The sequence below is a fragment of the Vicugna pacos genome, chromosome 26 (assembly GCF_048564905.1).
Source record: "Vicugna pacos chromosome 26, VicPac4, whole genome shotgun sequence".
Classification (NCBI taxonomy): domain Eukaryota; kingdom Metazoa; phylum Chordata; class Mammalia; order Artiodactyla; family Camelidae; genus Vicugna; species Vicugna pacos.
Genome location: NC_133012.1, coordinates 25,290,831 through 25,313,623, shown reverse-complemented (window position 1 = coordinate 25,313,623; position 22,793 = coordinate 25,290,831). Strand labels below are relative to the sequence as shown.

Here is a 22,793-nt window from a genome sequence, read left to right as displayed (position 1 = left end):
AGGAGGGAGAGAAGGATGAACAGGCAGAGCACAGAGTATTTTTAGGGCAGTGAAACTACTCTTCATGGTACTATACATGCCATTGTGCATTTGTCAGAACTCACAGAGTATTTTTAGGGCAGTGAAACTACTCTTCATGGTACTATACATGCCATTGTGCATTTGTCAGAACTCACAGAACATACAACACGAAGAGTGAACCCTAATGTAAACCGTGGACTTTGGGTGATAATGATGTGTCAGTGTAGGTTCATCATTATAGCAAATGTGCCATCTGGGGACGTTGTGGGGATGTTGACAGTGTGAGAGGTTGTGTGTGTTAGGGGACAAGGAGTGAATGGAAAATCTGTGTAATTTCTACTCAGTTTTGCTGTAAACCTAAAACTACTCTAAAAATAAAGTTTATTAATTTTTTTAAATTGAGAAAGTTAACAGAAAGTGAAAATTCTTTAAATGACTCAGTTTTACCTGTTTGTTTAAATATCTTTTTCTTATATTTCTTTTTCCAAATATGAATTTAAAATGTGTTTAAACATAAATCAGAAAGCACTTTTACATACAGACATTATTAAGAGTAATCGTACATCCCAAGGATAAACCATAAAAGCCTATTTAATGCACATGTGGTTAAAATAATGAATATTTTCAGTGAAAAGTAATATATTGTTGTAACATTATTAATTGGAAAAAAGTTTATGTATTTTTTTATTTATCCAGAATGCTAGTGCCTGAGAAAATACAGATGTCGTTAGGGGAGGAAGAAAACAGATTTTTGTAGCCATTTATTTTTACTTGTAAGCACTCAAAGGTGGAGAGCACAGTTGTTTTTTTTTTAAGCATGCCAATAATACTGCAATATATTATTTCACTACAATTTATCTGTTGATTTTTTGTAAATATATCTCTAGTTCCATGCAGATAAGGGGATTTAATGGGCTGAAGATAGAAAGAGTTGGAAAAGAAAAGAAAGAGGAAAAAAGAAGAGATCTTTTTAGGAGCTGGCAATATGAAGTAGAAAAGATATAAAGAAGAAAGTAGCTTTATAAATAAATGAGAGATAACGTAACTGACTCTGGGCTTGTTTGCTCTGAAATTCTCTGCCTGGCCACACAGACTACTTGCATTCAGCAGTTTCCAGATTCCTTCTGCCCCCTCTTCACAGTGAGCGGACTATTAACCCACTTTGTGTTCCTGCCTTGTGTACCTTGGATCGTTTTTGTGAGAATACAGTTAATGTGAAGAGGGTGAAGGTCTAAGACAGAGGTCCATCCTCCCAATATTGGCTCATAGTTTTTTATATTTGAATTTACTGCCTTGAATGAATTGTTAGTATTTAAAAATTGGTACATTTACATAAAAATCTGGATATTTCCATTTCTCTGGGAGGTTCCACAAATCTGGCAACAAGAGATAGGCCTCTCCAGCTGTACTAGACCCTTTGGATAGGACATGCAGTCACTATTTTATTCTGGTCCCTGTCACTCCTAGAATTCCCAACCCTGGTCAAATGTCAGTTGTCATGTTTCATTTCATAATCTCTTGCTTCTCTAATTTAAAGGCCTGCCTTGATGTCTGTTGCCATTTGGGGATTTCAACTCCTGTTCTCTGAAAGCATTGAGATTCATAGTCCTGATAGAAAATTTTTTCGGGGCATAAAGATAGGATTGTGGGAGACAAATGTAAAACAATGAAGAGGAAGCGTATTAAGTAGTGGAAATGACTGATATTCCTCTAAACTTGTTTTTCAAGGCGAACATGTCCCAGGTGAGGCAGGTGGGGCTGCTGGCTGCCGGATGTCAGCCGTGGAGCAGAGATGTGTGTGCTGCCGGTGGCGACAGGTTTGCTTACTGCGCTACCCTGGCCATCTATGTTTATCAGGTACAGGGGTCCTGATTCGTTTTGATTTTTAATTGTATCAGATGAAATTAATACTTAATTAACACTTACTTTTAAATTCCTGTGATGTGAAAATCTTAATGCTCTAATTTTGCTGGTGTTATATATATGTTTTGTTATGTTTATATTTTGTTACTGTTTATACTATATTGGTTTGATAAGTCAAGCTTTTAGAAAATGCTTGTATCATAGTATTAAATTATATAAGCAACATCTTAATTGATTTAATAATCTTTCATGTGCCATTGAGAAAAAAGAATTTCTTAAAGAATTAAAAGGTCCTGTTTTGTGAATGGCGAGCGAGTAGTTTTTAATTATTTTAAACTATATTCTCATATAAATAAATGGAATTAATTTATTCATTTGTTTTAAACCTTGCTCAGTAACATTTGATATGAGAAAATTGTCTTATCAGCTGAAGAATTGGTTAGTCCATTAGAGATCATTATATTAAAAATAGTATATATATATTTTGAGAAATTCTTAGGATAAGAACCTTTATAAGTACTTTTTTTCATGTCCTTGCTCCATCCAGACAGCTCGCATCAGTTCTCAATCTGTTCAGCCAATGTGGCCTTTGAATTTTTTCATGTGGAGGCTCCATGAGCACCTTAAATCCAAGTCCAGTTTTTCTTAGACCCAAGCCAGTATTTCAGTGTCAACAGCTAACCTTTCACCTAAAGCACAGCTGTGAGCGTTACCAGGGACTCCTCTGCTCACGTTCTGTGCCCTAGGTAACCAGAGCAATTCTAGTACTTTCTGTCTTGTACTGTCTTCTTTCTGTCCTTCTCACCTAAACTACTGTAATAGTCTCTTCATATTCTCTGCGTTGTTTAGACTCCCTGTAATTTATCCTTCAGTGTCATCAGTCATCTATCATACAGATCTAAAATTTTAAACGTACAGTTGCTTCTGATCGTTTGATAGTAGCATCCAGGCTTCGTGGTGTGCCATCATTTCAGTCTTTCTGTCGCTGTCTCCCTCTCACCTTGTGCTCCAGACAGACCAAGAGAATTGCCTTTTTAAAAAATCTCAGACTCTTATATCTTGCCTTTCTTTACTAATTTTTCAGTTTTCCCACATAGCCTGTCCAGAGAACATTTTCTCATCTTTCAAATCTCAGCTCAGATGTATAAGCTTTTTTCATATTTCCTCCTTCTCAGAGAAGGACCTTATAAAAATGGACTTCCTCTCTGCATACTTCCTTGACCAGAATACGTCTTCTTCGTCTTTGAATTCTCAAGTTACTGCACACTCTCTGGCACTCACTCGCCACTTATTAAATGTTTCTTGGATGATTTTTTTTTTAATATTTAAACACCAACTCATTTCAGTCAAGAGTAGAAAATTATTGCTTTATCCTGGAGTAAAACTTCCTTTTAATGACTAATACTGTTGTAGTTTATTGAAAATTTAAAAAATAAGATAATTAATCTATAAATGAGTTAACTTTCCACAATATTGAATAAGATTCATGCAGTCCATTTCTCAAGATTGAGGAAACATCCAGCAGTGAAAATGCAGCTTCAGTGTAACGGAACGTTTTTCTCACTTTCGGTTCCCCACAGAAGACAGTAGCAGAAGCCTGCTAAGTGTCTCCTCTGTCTTCCTCTCCACCTTCTTACAATCTGCATGCATTGCTAAGCTTCTCACCCCCTGATTTCCTGCTACAAAATTTCTCCCTTAGCTTTAGGTCCCTATTTTCTTGTCTCTTATTTCCTCCTCAAGAAGAGAACTTACCAGGTAGGACAGAGGACTTGCCATTCCTCTAAGGGGTCAGTAGGGTAAACAAGTAGATGGAGGCAGAACTTTTTTTTTTAATGTTTGCATGTGTCTTAAGTTTTATGATGACATTTTATGACTTGAATATTTAGGAAGATAAAGCTAAAAGTTTTAACATAAAAGAACCTATGAAGAAAGTTTGTGTGTCATTAATGACTGAAACAAACTAAAAATTACCCTGATTTAGAAGTGAATACAAATAAACTTAGGTGATAGTTCATTACAGAGTTCACTGTAAAACCTTGTTTCAAAATATGCATCAAAAATTACATTATTAGTTACACTAACATTAATTAAACTTACATGAATAAGTATTGTTTTAAATGTGAACATCTAAATAAAGTCCGTTGAAAATTATACTGTATACATATAAAATATTATAATGCTTTTCAGAGGGAATTTTTATTAAACAATACCTAGCAGTGATGCACAACAGCTGAGAATCTGTCACAGTCTGTATGATGATACTGATACACTTTTAGATTTTTCTGAACTAGTAAATGACACTTGTAAATGCCATTAGCATTTTTCTTTAACCATTGAATTATAAGCACTAATATATTGTATTAAAAACTCTAAAAGTAGAGTAATTTATGGTCCAACTCAATGTAGCACTACAGTCTCATAATACTGAATTGAAAATATAATAGGAATATATTAATGGGTTAATCCCTGCAAGTAGTTCAATATTCTATTTTGTGCTTAAAGTCTTATATGGATAATTTTTTTTGTAAAGTCAGTGAAGATCGCTGATGTGCAATGTGGCTTCTTCAGGCATTCACTGTGTTCGGTCTTCCACTGAATTTCTGAATTACATAGCAGTTTTTTCTACTGGGTACATTAGACATGTTCACAGTATCTGCCAAAGATAACTTAAATCACTGAATACTTACAAATCTATTTATTCCTAAATGCACAGAAAATGCATTTGTATATTTAAATAGCCCAATTTAAAGTTCACCTCACACCTATTAGAATGGCTGTACTGCAAAGACAAACAAGGAATGACAAGTGTTGGTGAGGGTATGGAGAAAAAGGACCCTTTGTGTACTGTTTGTGGAAATGTAAATTGATGCAGCTACTGTTGAAAACAGTATGAAGGTTTCTCCAAAAAAAAAAAAAAATAGAACTACCACATAATACAGCAGTTCCACTTCTGAGGTATTTATCTAAAGAAAACCAAAACAATAACTCAAAAAGATACATGCACCTCCCTGTTCATTGAAGCATTATTTACAATAGCCAAGATACAGAAACAACCAAAATGTTCATCAGTGGATTAATGGATAAAGAAGATGTGGTACATGTATATAATGGGCTATTATTCGGTCATAAAAAAGAGGGGTATCTTGCCATTTGTGACAACATGGAAGGACCTTGAGGACATTATACTGAGTGAAATAAATCAGACAGAGACAAACAAATACCAAATGATCTCACTCTTATGTGGAATCTAAAAGACAAAACAAAGCACCAAGGTTATAGATGCAGAGAACAGATATGGAGGGTTGGGGATAGGCAACATTGGTGAAGGTGGTCATAAGGTCCAGACTTCCAGTTATAAAACAAATCATAGGATGTAATGTACAGAGTAGTGACTATAATTAATGACACTCTCTTGCATATTTGAAAGTTGCTAAGAAATTTGATTTTAAAAGTACTCATCACAGAAAATAATTTGTAACTGCATGTGGTGCTGGGTGTTAACTAGACTGGTCATAGTGATCATTTTGCAATATATACAAGTATTGAATTAGTATGATATACACTTGAAACTAATAGAATGTTGTATGTCAATTATATCTCAATTTAAAAAAGATAGTCAGAGTCATGGGACAGGTTCTGGGAAGAGGTGTTTTTGAACTGAGACTGAACAGGAAAATGAATAACCATGAGCAGATCAGTGGGGAGAGCATTCCAGGCCAAGTGGGCAGCAAGCCTGGGCCCCAAAGCAGGAGTGATTTTGCCGAATTAGAGAAACAAGAAGGTCGGAGTGAACAGGGAAGAATATGGTACCAGATGAGACTGGAAAGCAGAGCTTCATGATCTTGGGCATTGAAGACTTGTTCGTTGTTAGGATTTTACTGCAAGTATACGGTCCAAGAAAGGTTGGTATAATAAACAGTTAATATAGTAATGATTTGAAAACTCTTCGATAACACTGAGAAAGATTCATTATATGTTAAAGGGAAAAACCAGATTCAATAAAATGACGTATATAGTATAATCCCAAACATGTTAAAGATGATAAGTTAATTGACCCACCTACTAAAGGCACGTTTACAAAGGAGATAGGAAAATCAGGCTGTTCCTTTGGTCCACTTACATGTAAAAACACAACATAATTCTCCTTCTAAAAAGCAAGAACATAAAACAGGTCCAATGATACCATTGTCCTGCAAACTTTGGACATCTTAATAAGGTAGTAATTAGCAGTTGGCTTATTTGACCTAATTTTTTTAATGCAAATATAGATGAAAAATTGCAGAAAAGAACGTTTCGAGACACAAGTATTTTTCCCTCATAAATAGATAGAGCTATGGAAAATGTAATAAATCTGAGTTATTATGCATATTTAAATATACCACATTTATTTTTATTTGTTTTTACAATTGATATGTTTAATTTCAGTTCTCTCTTGGTTTTTGAAAAAAGGATTTCTTTCAGCTGATTGAATGCACTTGAATTCACCTGAAATCAGATCACGGCTTGAATTGTGTTCATGTCTTGTGCTCAGGTTGACTAGTTCTCATGTATGTAGCTTTTCAAAAATAATGTGATTGTTAATGGAAAGTGTTACCTAGAAAGAAGCACTGATGTGTTTTGTTTATATATTTTTTTAGTTGGATCACCGTTATAATGAATTCAAACTTCACTCAATTATGTCTGAACATAAAAAAACAATCACAGCTATCTCTTGGTGTCCACACAACCCTGATCTGTTTGCAAGTGGCAGTACCGATAATTTAGTGATCATTTGGAATGTTGCTGAACAAAAAGTCGTTGCTAAACTCGACAACACAAAAGGTATATCTGTAACTGGGATTTATTTTATTGGATGAAATATTCTTACTTCAATAAGCAAAATATTTTATTTCAGTTAGCTCAGGTTTTAAAGTAGTGTTTTTCAAACTCTCTGAGGGTAATCTATGTAAGAAACACACTTCACATCATGACTCATTATTGTGTGTGTCCATGTGTCCAAAACCAAAACAAAATTTCATGAAATAATTAGGCTTAGTACACTGCTCAATTAAAAACCATAGTCGACATCAGATAATTTAATTAATATTTAGATATAACATAAAAGTTCCAAAAGAAATAAAGAACTAATCATTAGATACAGTTTTCTCAGCAGGGCACTTGGCCTTGTCTCTATTCCAATTGGAATGCATACAAGGACAATATTATGCATATGGTCACTGTCCTACTGAGTTGGTTTCTTTCCTATATTTTTAGGTCAAAGTAGAAACTTCTAGTTCATGCAAATAGATCTTCATGAATTGAATAATATCATTACGTTTTTTCCTACCTGGCATCTTATCCCATAATAACGATGAAGTTAAGTAGTCATTTTTCTGTGATAAATGTCACAATAATTCAGCCTCTTTTTGAGCACCGAGTGTAGCTCAATTATTGATAACGGTTTTGAAAGCAATTGCTGGATGTATTTTCCATATTCAGCCTTTTCTTTAAAAACTACTGATTTTAACTTTGAGATAAAGAACTGAGATGTGACAATGTCTCTAACTTTACTTTGTTCAGTTTCTTTATAATATTCTTTTCAGTATATGGCCACAATATTGAGAATTCATAGGCAACTATATTTAAATCTTGCCTCCCAGATAATAATAATAATAATGCCTTTTGGAACCTTTGGATATATTTAACAGAGATCCAGCATAGCTTTTTCCTTGTCTTTTCAAACTTAGGTCATTAGAAATGCTAAAAATACCAGCAACATGTACCAATTTTGTTACGTAAACTTTCATCTTAAAAAATATTTGCCAGATATTTTTTCAGCTAGGAAAACGTGAGTCTCCTTCAATAAGTTCACATACCCTGCTTATTATTTTCAAGTGCAACAACCAGTGAACTTCAGTATTAGACAGTAAGTAGTTTGCTTCAATCTCTGAGCAAGATCTTTTTAAAAGTCAGCTATTCAGTGAGCTTCCGTTAACATAAGTAACAGTTTTCCTTAAGATTGTCAATACTTCAATGAGAAAAAGCCAAATCACCTTTGGTCCAAAGCTTTGAGGGGTATAAACAGTGATTGATAGCCTCGAACAAGATTTCAGGTTTTTCTGGTCATATCCATTTCTCAGCCAATCACAAATGCTACAAGTTTTTCCAGTATTGTGTATATTGATCAACAGTGTGTTTCCCCAATACTATAAATCGAGCTTTGTGTGAGATTAATTTTAAGTAACACACTAAATATTCCTCAAGATTCTGTCCGTATTTTATGTGACATAAACTGAAGATGTTGCGCATTGTCACTGTACTAACAATGTTGTCACACAAAATCTATACTAGACTAAGCTGCAAAATAGCACTTTCTAAATGTTATGCACAAGTGCAGATTAGACAGCATATTGTAGTGTTGTTACCTAGTTTATCTGCAAATCTGTCATTCAACATCATGTTACCTCCATTCATGGTGGAAGAGATTTTTATTCATTACTTCCTTTGCCACCAACTATACAATTAAATAAGACATTTTCATTAACACTTATAGAATGATTAAATAATTGTAGTAGCAGTTTTGATCAATTTTACATATTTCTCCCTTTTCTGAAAATTTTCAAAGGCAATAAATTCCTCATGCTGTTTTCAGATACCTTATTTTTTTATGTTTTATTTGCAAGAAAATATTATGAATGTTTTTGGTCATTTTCATTTCAAATAATCCCCTTTGAAATGGATTAGATTCCATTTTTTCTTTTCAGAATCCAGGTGAAGCAAAGTAGAAGTTTGCATTGTCAACTTCTAGAAAAATAAATATTAGAACTTCCACCTCCAGCAGTTGAACTTAAAATGCCTCTCTATTTTTCTACTTCATTATTTTTTTCTTAATAATGAAAAGTCATTTAAAAGAAAATGAATATTAGTTCGTAAATGTAAAATGTTAAAATTGTCACCAACTTGAAAAGTGTCACACTTAATAATATCCTTCCAGGGGAAAAACAAAACGAACTGTTAACAGTGGATGATAACACTCCCTACCTTCTCAGGATATTGCTGGGAGAATTAGATGAGTTGACACTGCAGAGTTCCTAGAAGTGCTTGCATGGGCCAAGCCACTGCAGAAGTGTTGTCTGCTGTTACCTGACATTGTTTCTGGTCCCTTCTCTTCCTTGCTGCCTTTCCGGAAACACACGTCCTAGCCAGCATCCTGGTGGCTGTCTTCAAGTGTGCTGTGGTGGCTTGACCCACACAGCGTGTCTTTTCCATTACTCGGGACATCCTACTTCTATTCGTGTATCCTAAAACCAACCAGCTTTTTATTTTCATTTTTTATTCGTGTATTCATTCATTCATTCATTGGATGTTTATGGAATTCCCGTTGTACGTCAGGCCCTGAAATACGCATTAGGCTTCCAGTTTCTGCCTTTTGGCACGTGGTAGACTTTTGACACAAATTGAATGTACTATCAATGAACAACATTCAACTCTGTCTTTGTTCATAGCATTTCCTCTTCCTGCGAAATACTGATCGTCCCATATGTTTAAACTCTACTGTTCCTTCAAGGTGTAATTCAAACCCAGTTTCTTCGCAGGACAGTAGCCCAATAGACTCAAAGCCTTCTAACGCATAAAGATCATCTGGAGAACCTTGTTAAAAATAGATTCCTGGGCCCTAACTGCACGGGTCCTGATACGCGTACTCAGGTTGATGATTCTGATGCAGCTGATCAATGCTCGTCTCCGTGGGGAGAGCCGTCACTCCCCTCCCAAGTTGTAAATTTGCCATAACGCTTACTTTACATATTATTTATTTGATCACAGTAATAATGGGGAGATTAATAATTAACGTTTGTATTTTGTCCTATATTTTAAAAAGGACTTTACGTGCACTATTATGTTTTCTTGCCTTCACATTTATGTGAGGCCGTGGTCAGCTGTTTTTAATGTCTGTTTTATAGGTGAGAAGACAGGTTTAGAGAGGCAGAGTGACTCGTTTAGTCTATCTGAGGCAAAGCTGAGATTTAAATCTAAGCTCCTGATGAGGCATGGATGGTAGCGTTAGTTTTATTGGTATTAAATCCTCACTTTTCATACATTTAATCCATATCTCCCCAAGTTATACGTAAGATCCTTTAAAGCAGACATTGTATCTCATACTAACTTGTATACCTAGAATGCCTAAATCAGGTCTTACACACAGAACCTCAGTAATCATCTATTGCTTTAATATATAGTTTTCTAAAAGAAAGAACTCTGTAAATTCTTTTGAGTATGTGAAGCATGTGATCATATTAGTAGTTTTAGATGCTTTTCCTTTTATGATGGAAATGTCCTCCATATGTTCCCTGTAGTCTTTGGGGTTAGTTGATAAATAAAATTCCTCAGTAAGAAGACATTACTCTTAATAATGAGCATATTCTTGTATTTTAGTTGTTTTAGACACGAAGGATGCAAATCGATCTTATGCCACGTCTCTCTGTCGTTTGTCTGTGTTTGATTTCTTGCAGGGACTCCTGCCTCCCTTAGCTGGTGCTGGAACGCAGATGATGCTGTGGCATTTGCCTCCGACAGAGGCCCGCTCTTCATCTGGACCATCTCGGGACCAGACAGTGGGGTGACCGTACACAGAGACGCTCACAGTTTCCTGTCTGATATCTGTATATTCCGATGGCACACCCGGAAAAAGGGCAAAGTTGTCTTTGGTCATATTGATGGAAGTCTATCAATTTTTCAACCAGGTAAGAATTTTATTAGTTAGGTCTCTTACATTTTATTTTTCTCAGCATATATAATTTCTTATATACAACATAAAAGTTAACAGTATTTTATTTTTGAAATAATAGTTGTGCAAATATTATCCAGCACTGTGCCAATTTCAAATAACCATTTGAAGTAAATTTTATTTCTAAGGCATTGTAGTACATGTAACTCGGCTGTGCAGATTTTACTGTGAGTTAACCTCAGTCATTTGTCCTGTATTTTTACTTTTTTAAGTCATTTCTTTATTTCTGCACATTTGCTAAGAAAACGACCTGAATGAAAAAGGACCTACAGCTGGATTATATGATGGCTTACTAAAACTACTCAAAAATATTTTCCCACCTGCTTGTAAAATATCACTCTGATGCCACAACTCCTTAGCGAAGAGTTTGAAGCTGGGATAAAAAGGAACAGTAGCTCTTTATAGCCTTGTTAGTTAATTAATCTGGTTTAATAGAAAGGTCTGAGCAGTTAGTTTATGTTTATTTTTTAAATTTAAACAAAAATAAAATGTATAGTAAAGAATTGAAAAATTATCTGAACAGTTCTCTACTCATAAGTACCACTGACATCTGAAAAGCGTGCTTTTGGCCGTCTGGCATCTCCACTGATGGATGTGACTCCTGGTTGACTAGATAGAGAGACGTAAGTGCTTTTGCAGGACTAGGACAGCTTCTCTCACAAGACATATTACATTCAACTTATCTGAAATCAATAGAAGAAAGAAGAAATTGAAATTGAACAAAAGACATTGTGAACATTCAAATAAATCTTCTCTTTCCTTAGGGAATGACCTTTCTAAAGTTAAAAAATAAAGGATGTATAAATTATTGATAACGTAGGATCATTTTATTTTAAATACATTTTAAAAGGCCTCTTATTTACCTTTTAAGAAACATAAGAGTAAACGTGCATATAGTTCTTTACCACCTCCCCTCTGTGCTCTTCCTGCACGTCTGGTCCCTTCTGGTTGTCCTCATTTAACACGGGGAGAGTTTCATCTGTTTCAGAGCAGAATGGGGAGGGATCATTGGTAGTTTTCACTTCACTTGGATTTCTTGTCTCAGACACCTCCACCCAGTCTTTTCTGTCCTCTGCGCTAGGAGCAGGTTCTGGTTATATTTGGTCACTGAGGCTCACAGTTAAGCGACATAATTCGCAGACTCGCTCTGTTTGTGATCTGGTGAACATCTTAGGATCTTTATTGTCTCGCAATTCTAGAGGCCAGAAATACGAAGTCAAGGTGTCGGCAAGGCCCCCTGAGGGCACCAGGGAAGGGTCTGCCCTCTCTCTTAGCTTCCGGTGGTTCCTTAGCTTGTGGCAGCATATCCCCAGTCTTCCCATGGCGTTCCCCTGTACATGTGTGTCTGTGTCCAAATTTCCCCTTCTTATAAGGACACAGTCCTAGTGGCATAGGGACCACTCCAATGGCCTCACCTTAACTCAGTCATCTGTAGATACCCTATTTCCAAATAAAGTCACATCACAGATACTGGGGGCTAAGCCTTCAGCATCTTTTGGGGACAAAATTCAACACATTACAGCCCAATACAGACTTCTTGACTTCACAACTCTATGGGACTTTTAGTGATTAATATGCACCAAACATTAGTGTAATCCTGCTACACATTTTCCTTTTGCATGTACAAGAGCTAATGGGGTATGAAGGAAACACTACTTTTAAATTTTGACACTACATTCTAAATGTAGTGAGTTAACAAATTATCCTCAAGCCAGAAAGCATAAGATTTTCAGTTAACTTTACAAATACCTTATGTATTCAAGGAAATCTATTTTTTTCTGCTATTATATTTTGGATATATTGAAAAACAATATGTAATGATGACATCGCAGAAAGAGCTGTGGTATCTTTCAATTGTGTTATTTTTTAAATAAACACTTCTTTTAAAGTTTACACTACTTAGGAATAATTGGTACTTCTGTTAAGGTTGTAGTCTCTAAACTTACTTGTTTCACTGCCTCTCCTTTGAGAATGAGAGTATGCTGTTCAGCTGGAGTCCCCCTGGAGGCAAGAGCCTTTTCTTCCATATTGACAGTGTGTATATAATTTGGAAGAACAAGAGGATTATTTGGTGATCTGTCTCTTCATTTAATCCCACTTGTTTTATCTCCCTCTTTTTCTGGTGCCACTTCGTGCTGGTGGTCAGGAGTGAGTTACGGTCATGACAAGTGGTAGGATGAATGGGGGGGCAGTAAATACTGCTGTGCTCGTTCTGGTAAGCCCGCTGTTCTAAGAGCGTTGAACAACTAACTTGTTTAATCTTTCTGAAAACTCCATGAAGGAAGCATTGGTATGTTCTCCACTGTAAAAATACTGAGCACACAGGGATTAAACACCTTGTCCAAGATCACATGCTTATAAGGGGTGGGATCCGGCTTTGCTCCAAAGTCTGTACGTTTAATTAGAACACGAGGTTCTTCCCTCCGAGAAGCACTGTCCTTATCCCACGCCGTTGTGACTCAGTGAGATTGTCGTTGTCAACATCGTGTGTGTTATTTTTCTATGTCTTTTTCTTGCAGCTTTCCAGTAACAAAAACATGCAGGGTCCTAGGGATCGCCAGAGCAAGGCGTTCAGCCTGACTTCCGTCATTAGGACAAACTCTGGTTGCCCTCCCTGCCTTCACCTGTCAGTTCCGACCTCAGCGTGGAAATGCCGGATTTGTATTCTCAGAACTCTCAGGGATCGGGGTAGACCCAGGAGAAAACGCACGTGATCTCAGCTATTAATCTTCTTTTTCGAAATTTTGTTTAAAATCATGTTCTTTATGTTTTAATAGGTAACAAAAGCCATAAACATGTTCTGAGACCTGAATCTCTTGAAGGGACAGAGGAGGAGGACCCGGTGACCGCCCTGGAGTGGGACCCACTGTCCACCGAGTATCTTCTTGTGGCCAATCTGCATTATGGGATTCGCCTCGTCGATTCGGAATCCCTTTGCTGCATAACAACATTTAATTTTCCCAGTGTCGCAGCTTCAGTGCAATGCTTGGCCTGGGTCCCCAGTGCTCCTGGGATGTTCATAACTGGAGGTAAGTCTACCCTCTTCCCCAGAGTTTTCAGTGTATGTATGGTCTTTAATGGAGTCAAGGAAATTGTACTCTTTTATTGGTTGATTTTGTGTAAAACTTACCAATATCTCAAATATTATCATTTATTACAGTAAATCTCTAGTTTACTTTTATTTATACTTTTTATTTTACTTTTATTTATAGTTTTATTTATACAGTGTGTCGTTAGCACAATGACTGACAAAAATGAAATCAAGCCCAGTTTTCCAGGTTTCTGGTAGTAAATTGGAATATGTTGTATATTTACACACCGGTGTGCTTGTCCGTGTTTGTGGGCACACAGAAGGCAAAGCTCGATTTCAGCTGAGGCAGGATGACAGTAAAAGTAGTGGCTAGAATATAATTAATGACAGACCTGGGCATTCTGTATATATCGATTATTAATACTATTGAGGTGAAATCACATACCATAAAACTCACCATTTTAACGTGTACAGTTTAGTGGTTTTTATATTTATGGCGTTGTATGACCATTTTCACTATTTAATTCCAGAACATTTCAGCATCTCCCTAATAAATTCTGTACCCAGTCCCTCTCCATCGTCCCCTCTTGACAACCCCTAGTTGTTATGACTTTTATATCTAGGCAATTTAGGTTTCAAATAAAATTTGTTCATATAATGCTTTTTTGCTTGATCTGACTAGATTCTCAAGTGGGTGTTTTGCGCATTTGGAATGTTTCAAGAACAACACCTGTTGATAATTTTAAATTAAAGAAAACAGGATTTCACTGCCTACATGTACTTAATTCTCCTCCAAGGAAAAAATGTAAGTAAAAACATCAAAATTTAACATTTAAAAATATCATATTTGCTGCTACCAAATAAAATGACTGATATAATGATATAAACATAGGAAATACTGTGTGCTACTGAAAAACAAATTTTTAAAAATAGCTTTTGATAATATGTGTGCTGAAGTTACCATCAAAGCCACACAATGTCTAACATTGCTAAATTAAAATATTTAGAGCAGAGTTACATTTTTAATTGCTATTAAATGAGGATATTAAGATACTCTCAAATTGCCTACATGAGGAAAATGAAACAATGATATTGGTGAAAATAAGAAATATCAAGAGTAGTGGGATTAAATAGAATTGGTCTGAACTAGGAGACTTCATGTTTCAAAGGTGGCTCTCTTTTATAATCTGTATGATTTATAACAAAGTTGAAATAACCTAAATTTTGGAAATAGAGGATCTAGAATATATATTCCATGTTTGAATGTATTTATTCCATTTATTCCATGTCACTTGATTAGTAGTTAGTATTATAGATGTTCTGTATCTTCTTCATTTATTTTTGTATTTTATTCTAATTACTTTTTATTACTTCTGTAATTAAGAAAAAATAATCAAATACATTTAAGGTATAAAAGAAAAATCTGGAATTTGGGGGGAGGTTTAGAATTGGAATTTTTCTTCCCTAGAGGGAAAAGAAATTGACTTCCTGTGAAGTCAGCCATGGTTGCTCTGCGTGGTTGGCGGTGTTTTTCATTTCTGTGTGCATCGTAAAAACACACGGGGAAAGGAGTTTAGTGATTGACAGTTGTTGATTCCTCCTTACTCTCTGCTGTCTATCATATCCTGAATACTTAGCGAGGGCTGTTCAAAATTGTGTTATTTTGGTCAGCAAATTTAGTATCTAATTTTGTGCGCAAGACAAGTAGTAGAAAATCTGTCTTTGAATCTCCAGCCTTTTCACAAGTTTAAGCTTTTCTGTGGAGCCCTGATGCGTATACACCCTGGAAACTGGAGGGTCTGGAAACATTCTGACTGCAGGAGTCCCATGCTGGAGGCCGGCATGTTGTTTATACACCCTGCGTTTTTGGAGTTATTTGTTTCTTTGTTTAGTAGCTGTGAACATCCATCTCATGGGATGACTGAAATATTACAGATTCTCTTCTTCCTAATTTTTTTCTTATTGCAGTAATAGTCCATGCCCGTTAGAGAAAAATCAGGAAATATAAAGAAGCACATAGCAATCTTGTCATTTTTGAGGCATTCCTACCTATACCGACTGTTAAATAGTTTTTACCCCCAATTTTTTAATGTAACAAGGGAGTATGGAGTAAGAAAACTTAAGTGAAAATGAAAAACAAATGTAGACATACTCACCAAATTCTAAAATAAGATGAATATAGTTAGATAGGTAACAAAAACGTGTCAAAGCCACCCATGATATCAAGAAATTAAAATATTAGAAAAACCAATCATGGATCATACTAATTTTAACCAAACTTTCAACAGAATTTCATTGAACCAAACAAATACTTCTTTTGTTGTTAGTAATTCATTCTAGTTTGGACCTCCTGTCATCCTCAGATTCTGAGAAATGAATATTATACAAATGAATGCAATAGGAAGAATTTATTGTATTTGAATCAAAAAGAGAATATACTGGGCAATATGTATCTATATTCCAGTATGTAATTAATATAGATTGGTCTGGTAATTTACAGCAGTATCATTATTTTGAATCGTATTTGCAAGAGTATATTCATATTCTGAGGAAAAGCTTTTTGAAAGAAGACAAAATATGAAATAAAGAATATGCAGAAAATAACTAAACAAGGGGATATCTATGTAATTGAAAGTTGGGGAAATGGAAGTCTATGAACAGTAAAGCCTGAGGAAGAAAGAAAAATTAAGATGCAAACATATGTCAGACAGTTTGATGCTAAATTAAAGAGAATGATAAATAATCTCAGAAATAATTACTTTTCATTGGATTGGAAATTAGTGGAAGAGAGTTACCAGTTTTAAAAGAAACTAGTTCACATGCATGTGTGTTTGTGCTTGTAGAGGAGGAAGTAAGCTGTTCCATCAGTGTTTTGAAAGTAAATTCTGATTCAGAAATAATTGTGCTGTGCTTTAATTGATGGGGCAATAAGAAACCAGGTGGTCACCACATATTGTGATTCCTCACACACTCATTTTCACTCATTTTGCTCCACCTGCACTTCTCATTTTGTGTACGGCAAAAGTACTTCTGTCGCGGAACACCTGATCATCCCCTACATTTACTGATAAAAATTCTGGTTAAAAGAAAACAAAGGAGCATCTGTATAAATCAGGTCCTATGGTTTCATTCCAGCAATGGGAAGCTATTGGCATAAATGTTTACTTGTTTATTTTTTCCTCTTTTTTAGTTTCAATCCAGTCCCCTACCAAAAATCATTATACATCCTCAACGAGTGAAGCAGTCCCACCCCCAACCTTGACCCAGAATCAAGCGTTTTCTCTTCCCCCTGGTCACGCAGTGTGTTGTTTCTTGGATGGTGGAGTTGGACTTTATAACATGGGAGCCAAGAAATGGGATTTTCTTAGGGACTTGGTATGTCTGTGATTGTCCCTTCTTCTATATACATTTATTTTGTGTGTAAAATGACGCTTACTTTTACTTACATGTTAATATTGTTCTAAGATTACTTTTGTACAGAATCATATATGAGGACTTTATCTTGGTTGGCTGAAACATTTTAGAAAAGTGTTTAGAATGATGGCAAAACTATTAAAATTATTTAAAATATGAACATTGAACTTCTTTAAATACTAATGTCTGTTCTCCACAGTGGCTGCAGCAAACTGCATTCCCACCCACAGTGTAGGAGGGTTCCCTTTTCACAAGTTCTTAACATTGGAAATGACCTGTAACAACCAGCCCAGTGAACCCGAGACTGTGCCAACCTTTCTTTCCTCTTCTAGTCCTTGGTATTTTTCTCTCTTTTCTCTTTCACCAAAAATAAGTAAATAAATAAATAAGACTAGCAGCACATCTGCAGTTTTCTAAGGGAGGTGGATTCTGGTATTAATGGAAATGTGTTGAGATTAAAGGGCTCCCTCTGTGTCTTTACTTGAGTTGTTGGGGAACAGAAGCCCGATGCTGCACTTCTGTACCCAGTCCCAGCGTGTTACGATTTCTGCTGCTTGGAGGAGGAGTTTCAGGTCCCATCCCGGACGTTTGGGAGAAGGCAGATTGTAACTCTGGTTACTTACCTTAGATTCTTAATAGATTTTCCTTTAAGTGCATAGTAGTTAAGCTCTACTTTACAAGTGTATGTTTACATATATCTGTATATAGACCACTTTAGAGTCTTTGGGGATGTTTGGGATCCAAATCACCGTATAACAGGAACAAATATTCTGAGTTCCAAAGAATAAATTTGCTAGAAAATTTTAGAACAAGTTTCATTAAAAATTGAGGACATGCTGGATTCTTCTTGTTTCTGCCAAAATTGTAAAGCTTTTTTGGAGTTCATCATTGGTATAAAAAAAGGAATATTTGCATTAAAGAAACTTTAGCTTCAGTTTTATCTTGGTCTTTTATTATACTACCGTAATGACATCATAATTGTTAATGGTTAATTGCTTTATAAATTTCTAGCATAGTATCCTGTGTATGATAATCAGAAAAGATATTATATTGAGGTTGAAAAATGAGACTTTTGAGCATCTTTGTTATTTAAAATGTTGCTGATTTGAGGAACTACGGTTGAATAAAATCTAGGTCTGTGCAAAATATCACAGTAATAACAGCGCAGAGAACAACCACAGTGGTAAATCCAGTTGTGTGTGTTTGCTCGCCTAAATGTTTTGGCACTAATATTTGGAAAAACGTATTACATGTGTCAACTTGATTACGTTACTGCGTGCTTACTGATAACGTGAACTCTCCTCAGTAGTTGTGACGTTTTCCTCTGCGTGCCCAGGGTCACGTGGAAACCATCTTTGACTGCAAATTCAAACCTGACGACCCCAATCTTTTAGCCACAGCTTCGTTTGATGGCACCATAAAAGTCTGGGATATCAGCACACTGACGGCCGTGCACACTTCCCCTGGTAATGAAGGGGTCATTTATTCCCTCTCATGGGCCCCAGGTAAGAAGTATTTGATTAAAACCAGGACTACAGTGAAATTGTATTCTCATTTGAACTGTCTTCTTCCTCTCAGTACCATCTTGCTCCAAATGATTGCGGAAGCAAATTGGCACCAGCATATTTGTTGGTGCGGTTTTTGTGGGGTTTTCAAGAGGCTGCCTGCAAGGGCACTTTGACTTCTGGGCCCTTCATGTGACGTAGTCATACAGAAAAGCCACAGTAGATACGGACCTATCTAATGTGAGCTGCTTTTGTATAACCGTGCCTTTAAAGGTGTAACACATTTTACATGGTAGAAGTTTTCCCTAAAATTTTCATGTGAACCAAATATAGGAAAATAAAATATTTATTTTTCTAAAAATTATCATATGTATCTTTCTCTGATACATCTGTTTTGTAAAGATGAATGATTATGTATCATCCAGTTTAGTTGTGAGTCTATAGTTCTCTATATATTCTACTTTTGTATACTGAAGAGTTTCTGTGCTGTCATAGGTCTTTTCTTTGATCTCAGAACGATGCTACTTTCATACTTTCCCGTACATAAAAGAAGAGATGTCCTATGAAACCTCTGACATTTTCTCCCCAAATATTATTTTCCTACAATAAATAATTTTACACACCTAAAATGAACTTTTCACTTAATAAAATATGCAGAATGCTTTACTTATTTGTCTTAATAACAACATATTAATTTAAAACCCACATATAGTCATGATGTAGCTTACTTTTCAGCTTATCTCCTCACGCACAGGGATGTTTAGCCTTGAATTTATGAGCTGGAAGGGTGTTAAATGTCTCCAGAGAATGTGAGAATTTGTTGGACTTTTATGTGTAATTTTTAGTGTATGTATGCACATTTCTGTGTCAATAGAAGATTATCATAGCAATCAGATTTTCAGAGACATCCATGATACAAAAAAGGTAAAGAACCACAGTTCTATATAGCCTTCATCTCCAGCCATGAGGAGAAGACCTAGAAGGAGGTTTGACTTCCAAGTCTTAATGACAGTATCTGTCCCCTTAAGCAGAACATATGTACTGCCACTGTAGATACAGGACTAACTGAAAATAAATTACTTCAGTAATAAAGAAAGAACAAAAAGAACTAATTGATTCTCTTGTCTGCTCCCTTCTTCACCACCATCTTTATTTTACTTTGGATTGTGATAGCCAACATTTATTAACGGTCTGAGGTCAGAGATGTTCAGAAAATACACTGTTGAAAATAATTACATCTATGGCGAATATTTCATATAGTTTCTAACAAATTGTTTCCTAAGGTGATTTAAATTGTATTGCTGGAGCAACTTCCCGAAATGGTGCTTTTATTTGGGATATTAAAAAGGGCAAAATGGCACAACGATTTAACGAGGTAAGACGTGTCTGTGGCTAGCAGAATAACATAATGTCTTATTTGGCTTCTTGTTTTTCAGAACACTTTTCTCTCTTAATTTGGTACTTAGTCACTAAGGGGCATTATGTTCTCTTAAACAGAAGAAAATCCAAGAGGACGTGCACGTGCTAAAATGAATTCCGAAACATGTGGCTGAGTCTAAGATATAAAAATTCAACAAAAACTGTGTTAGAGATTCGAAGGAATTTTGAGTCATCTTCCATGTAATTGTCTAGGCAAATATTCAGTAGTTGGGAAAAGATTAAACCCAGAGCAAGTCCCAAATTACTGTCCCAGTTTTGTTACTGATTAGCTCTTGACATAAAATCCTTTTATGGCCTTGATAGTTCATCTAGAAGCTGCTGAAGTTGGATTATATGATCTCTTAGGTTTCCTTCCGGTTCTCAAACTCCATTAAGTCCTAAAAACGCCCTCTTCCTATTTGTAGTGTCACGAACTGTACTTTTCCTTCTGCTGGGAGTTAAACTGTCATCTCATAATTTACTGAGTTCTGTGAATACTTGGAAAATACCTATGATATCGTTATAGTACGTTGGCTATGGACGGAGGGAAATATAAATGAGATGTAGGGTTGTCTCTCACTCTCTTGAAATTTCATTCATTTTAAGTGATGACTGTTGAAGTTTATAAAATATATTCCTTGTTTGAAAATTGTTTATGTATTTGAGGTTTTAAAACCATGTATACAAAAGACTGCTCTCTCTGAAAATCAAGCAGCCTTGGTCTTTCGGGGGTTATGTGAAGTAATGTGACAAATAGGGCAGCAGGGACACACGTCACCAACCACCGGTGAGCAGGTCGCTCTCAAAGGAAGAAACTTTGACAAAGGACTGTATCATTAACATCCTTCCCTTTCTCTGCACAACAACAGTGATCTTTCAGTTCATCCGTGCCCCAGCCTGCCCTCTGCCCTCCCCATCACCAGAACAACACTGATCCCATAGTAAACAGGGATGTGAGAAGAAAAGATGAACCTGAAAAAGAAACTTTTGACCCAATTCAAAAATATTACACTTGGATGTCAGATCTGTTGATTTCTTCTTATAGCGTCTTGGCCTCTTGTGAAGTGAATAATCTTCCCATTAGCACCAGAACAGTTCCAATTCCAGCGACCCAGCCTCCAGCGTCAGGGGCATCTCTGATGTCCATTCATGTCTTTCCCAGCATCCAACAGGATAGTTAAGACCAGTATCAACATTGCTTAAATCTAGGATAATAAATATGGGAAAAATTAACAGTGCCAGCTTCAATTAACTAAGTTACATACACCTCACAACATAAAATGTGGAATATTAGGGGGCCATGGGTTCATGAGGATGACCACAGCTGATGGGAGGCTCTGTGCCTTCAGCCAAATGGGTCTAGAGACCTCCTCCATTCTTGTGTCCATCTTTATAAACCCACCCACCTTGACCCCCAAAAGGTAAGAATAGCAAACTAGAGACCACCTTAGTAAAACAGCCTTGAAGTGCTGGATAAAAGGTCACTTTTGTCTTCCTTTAATGGCAGCCACAGTTTAAGTAGTACGCAAAATTGAAATATTTTAAGTAAAATTTGAAAATGGATTGATTGCAACCTTAATTCACCCATGACCCAGTTGATGAGTGGCATTCTTCTGTATAAAATGTATTCCTAGTGTTTTCAAAAATTCTCAGCTGTGTCCCCCTGTCCTTCCCAAGTCAAAGAATACAGATAAGTACAGAGAACGGGTAAATACAGTAATAGTCTTAATTCTGTTCTCCTTTGTTTTAGAAAGGTAAGACTTTGAAATTCAGAAGAACAATCAGTAATAACAGTTGTTTGCAGCGTTTCTTTTCCTGTAGTTCTAGTGGCAGTGGGTTAGAAAGCAGATGCGTAACCACCTTGGTCTCCAGACGGGCTTTTACAGAAAACGGCATTACGCCAAGCTTAATTCTACAGACGACTGAGGATGCGGGATCTGTGCTTTATCAGTGTCCACACAGAAGGAAGTAGAGCCACCCAAGTTGTGTCTTAAAACGATGGTTTTTGTTTCTTAAGTATGATAGCTTTAAACATTCTTAAAATACATATTCAGCCTTCTGCTTGTTGACAGTAATGTCTCTGTTAGCAGCATTGAGAGCAAATTCCTAACAGAAAAGTAGTATTACAAGAAGTAAATAACTAAGAGAAAAAAAGGGGTGAATTATTTCTTATTGATAGGTATTTTGCATTTTTTGAAGCATGGAAAAAGTGGAATATTCTGCATTGCCTGGAGTCATAAAGATTCCAAAAGAATAGCAACCTGCAGTGGCGATGGCTACTGGTAAGTACTGTCTATGAAATCACACTGTTTGCAGAAGATACATTTGAATCATGTTAGTACATACGTTACACTGTTCAGTGAGATTACATTGGTGCAGGTCTACCAACTCTCACAAGTGTTATTCATAAACCCATATAGGCACGTGTGATATTGCTGTATCAGTAATAAGTAACAACAGAATGATGTTTAAAAGTAAGTAAAGAAACTACCAATTGCTTTCTAAATGAGAATAATACCCCAACTGTAACTAAAATACTGTGAAACTTGCCCCAAAGAAACTTCAAGGACTTTTCACAGAGTCTAATTCTCACCCCATTTTTCAGGGAGTGGCCGAGGCTTAACTCTTATTTTTTCGAAGCTCCTTAACACACTTTACGCCGGATTTCTGTTAATTCGGATTAATCGTATGACCGTGGCTGGCATGAAATTTACCAACCCTGAATAATATAGTTTAGTCAAACTTCCATTTATGACTTAATTTTTGTCACATTTCA

The 22,793-nt window shown here is 36.0% G+C and overlaps 1 protein-coding gene across 2 annotated transcripts in view; it reads left to right on the top strand.

Moving 5' to 3' along the window:
- Window positions 1–22,793, top strand: part of WDR17 (WD repeat domain 17) — a 75,101-nt gene that overhangs the window by 13,599 nt on the left and 38,709 nt on the right. For both annotated transcript variants that reach the window (XM_072950514.1, XM_072950515.1), the window contains exons 2-10: window positions 1,750–1,878; window positions 6,522–6,705; window positions 10,374–10,604; window positions 13,426–13,677; window positions 14,362–14,484; window positions 16,870–17,054; window positions 18,430–18,598; window positions 19,882–19,973; window positions 22,217–22,299. In XM_072950514.1, coding sequence (XP_072806615.1) covers window positions 1,756–1,878; window positions 6,522–6,705; window positions 10,374–10,604; window positions 13,426–13,677; window positions 14,362–14,484; window positions 16,870–17,054; window positions 18,430–18,598; window positions 19,882–19,973; window positions 22,217–22,299 — 1,442 coding nt within the window. In that variant the 5' untranslated portion in view covers window positions 1,750–1,755. The remainder of the gene's footprint in view (window positions 1–1,749; window positions 1,879–6,521; window positions 6,706–10,373; window positions 10,605–13,425; window positions 13,678–14,361; window positions 14,485–16,869; window positions 17,055–18,429; window positions 18,599–19,881; window positions 19,974–22,216; window positions 22,300–22,793) is intronic.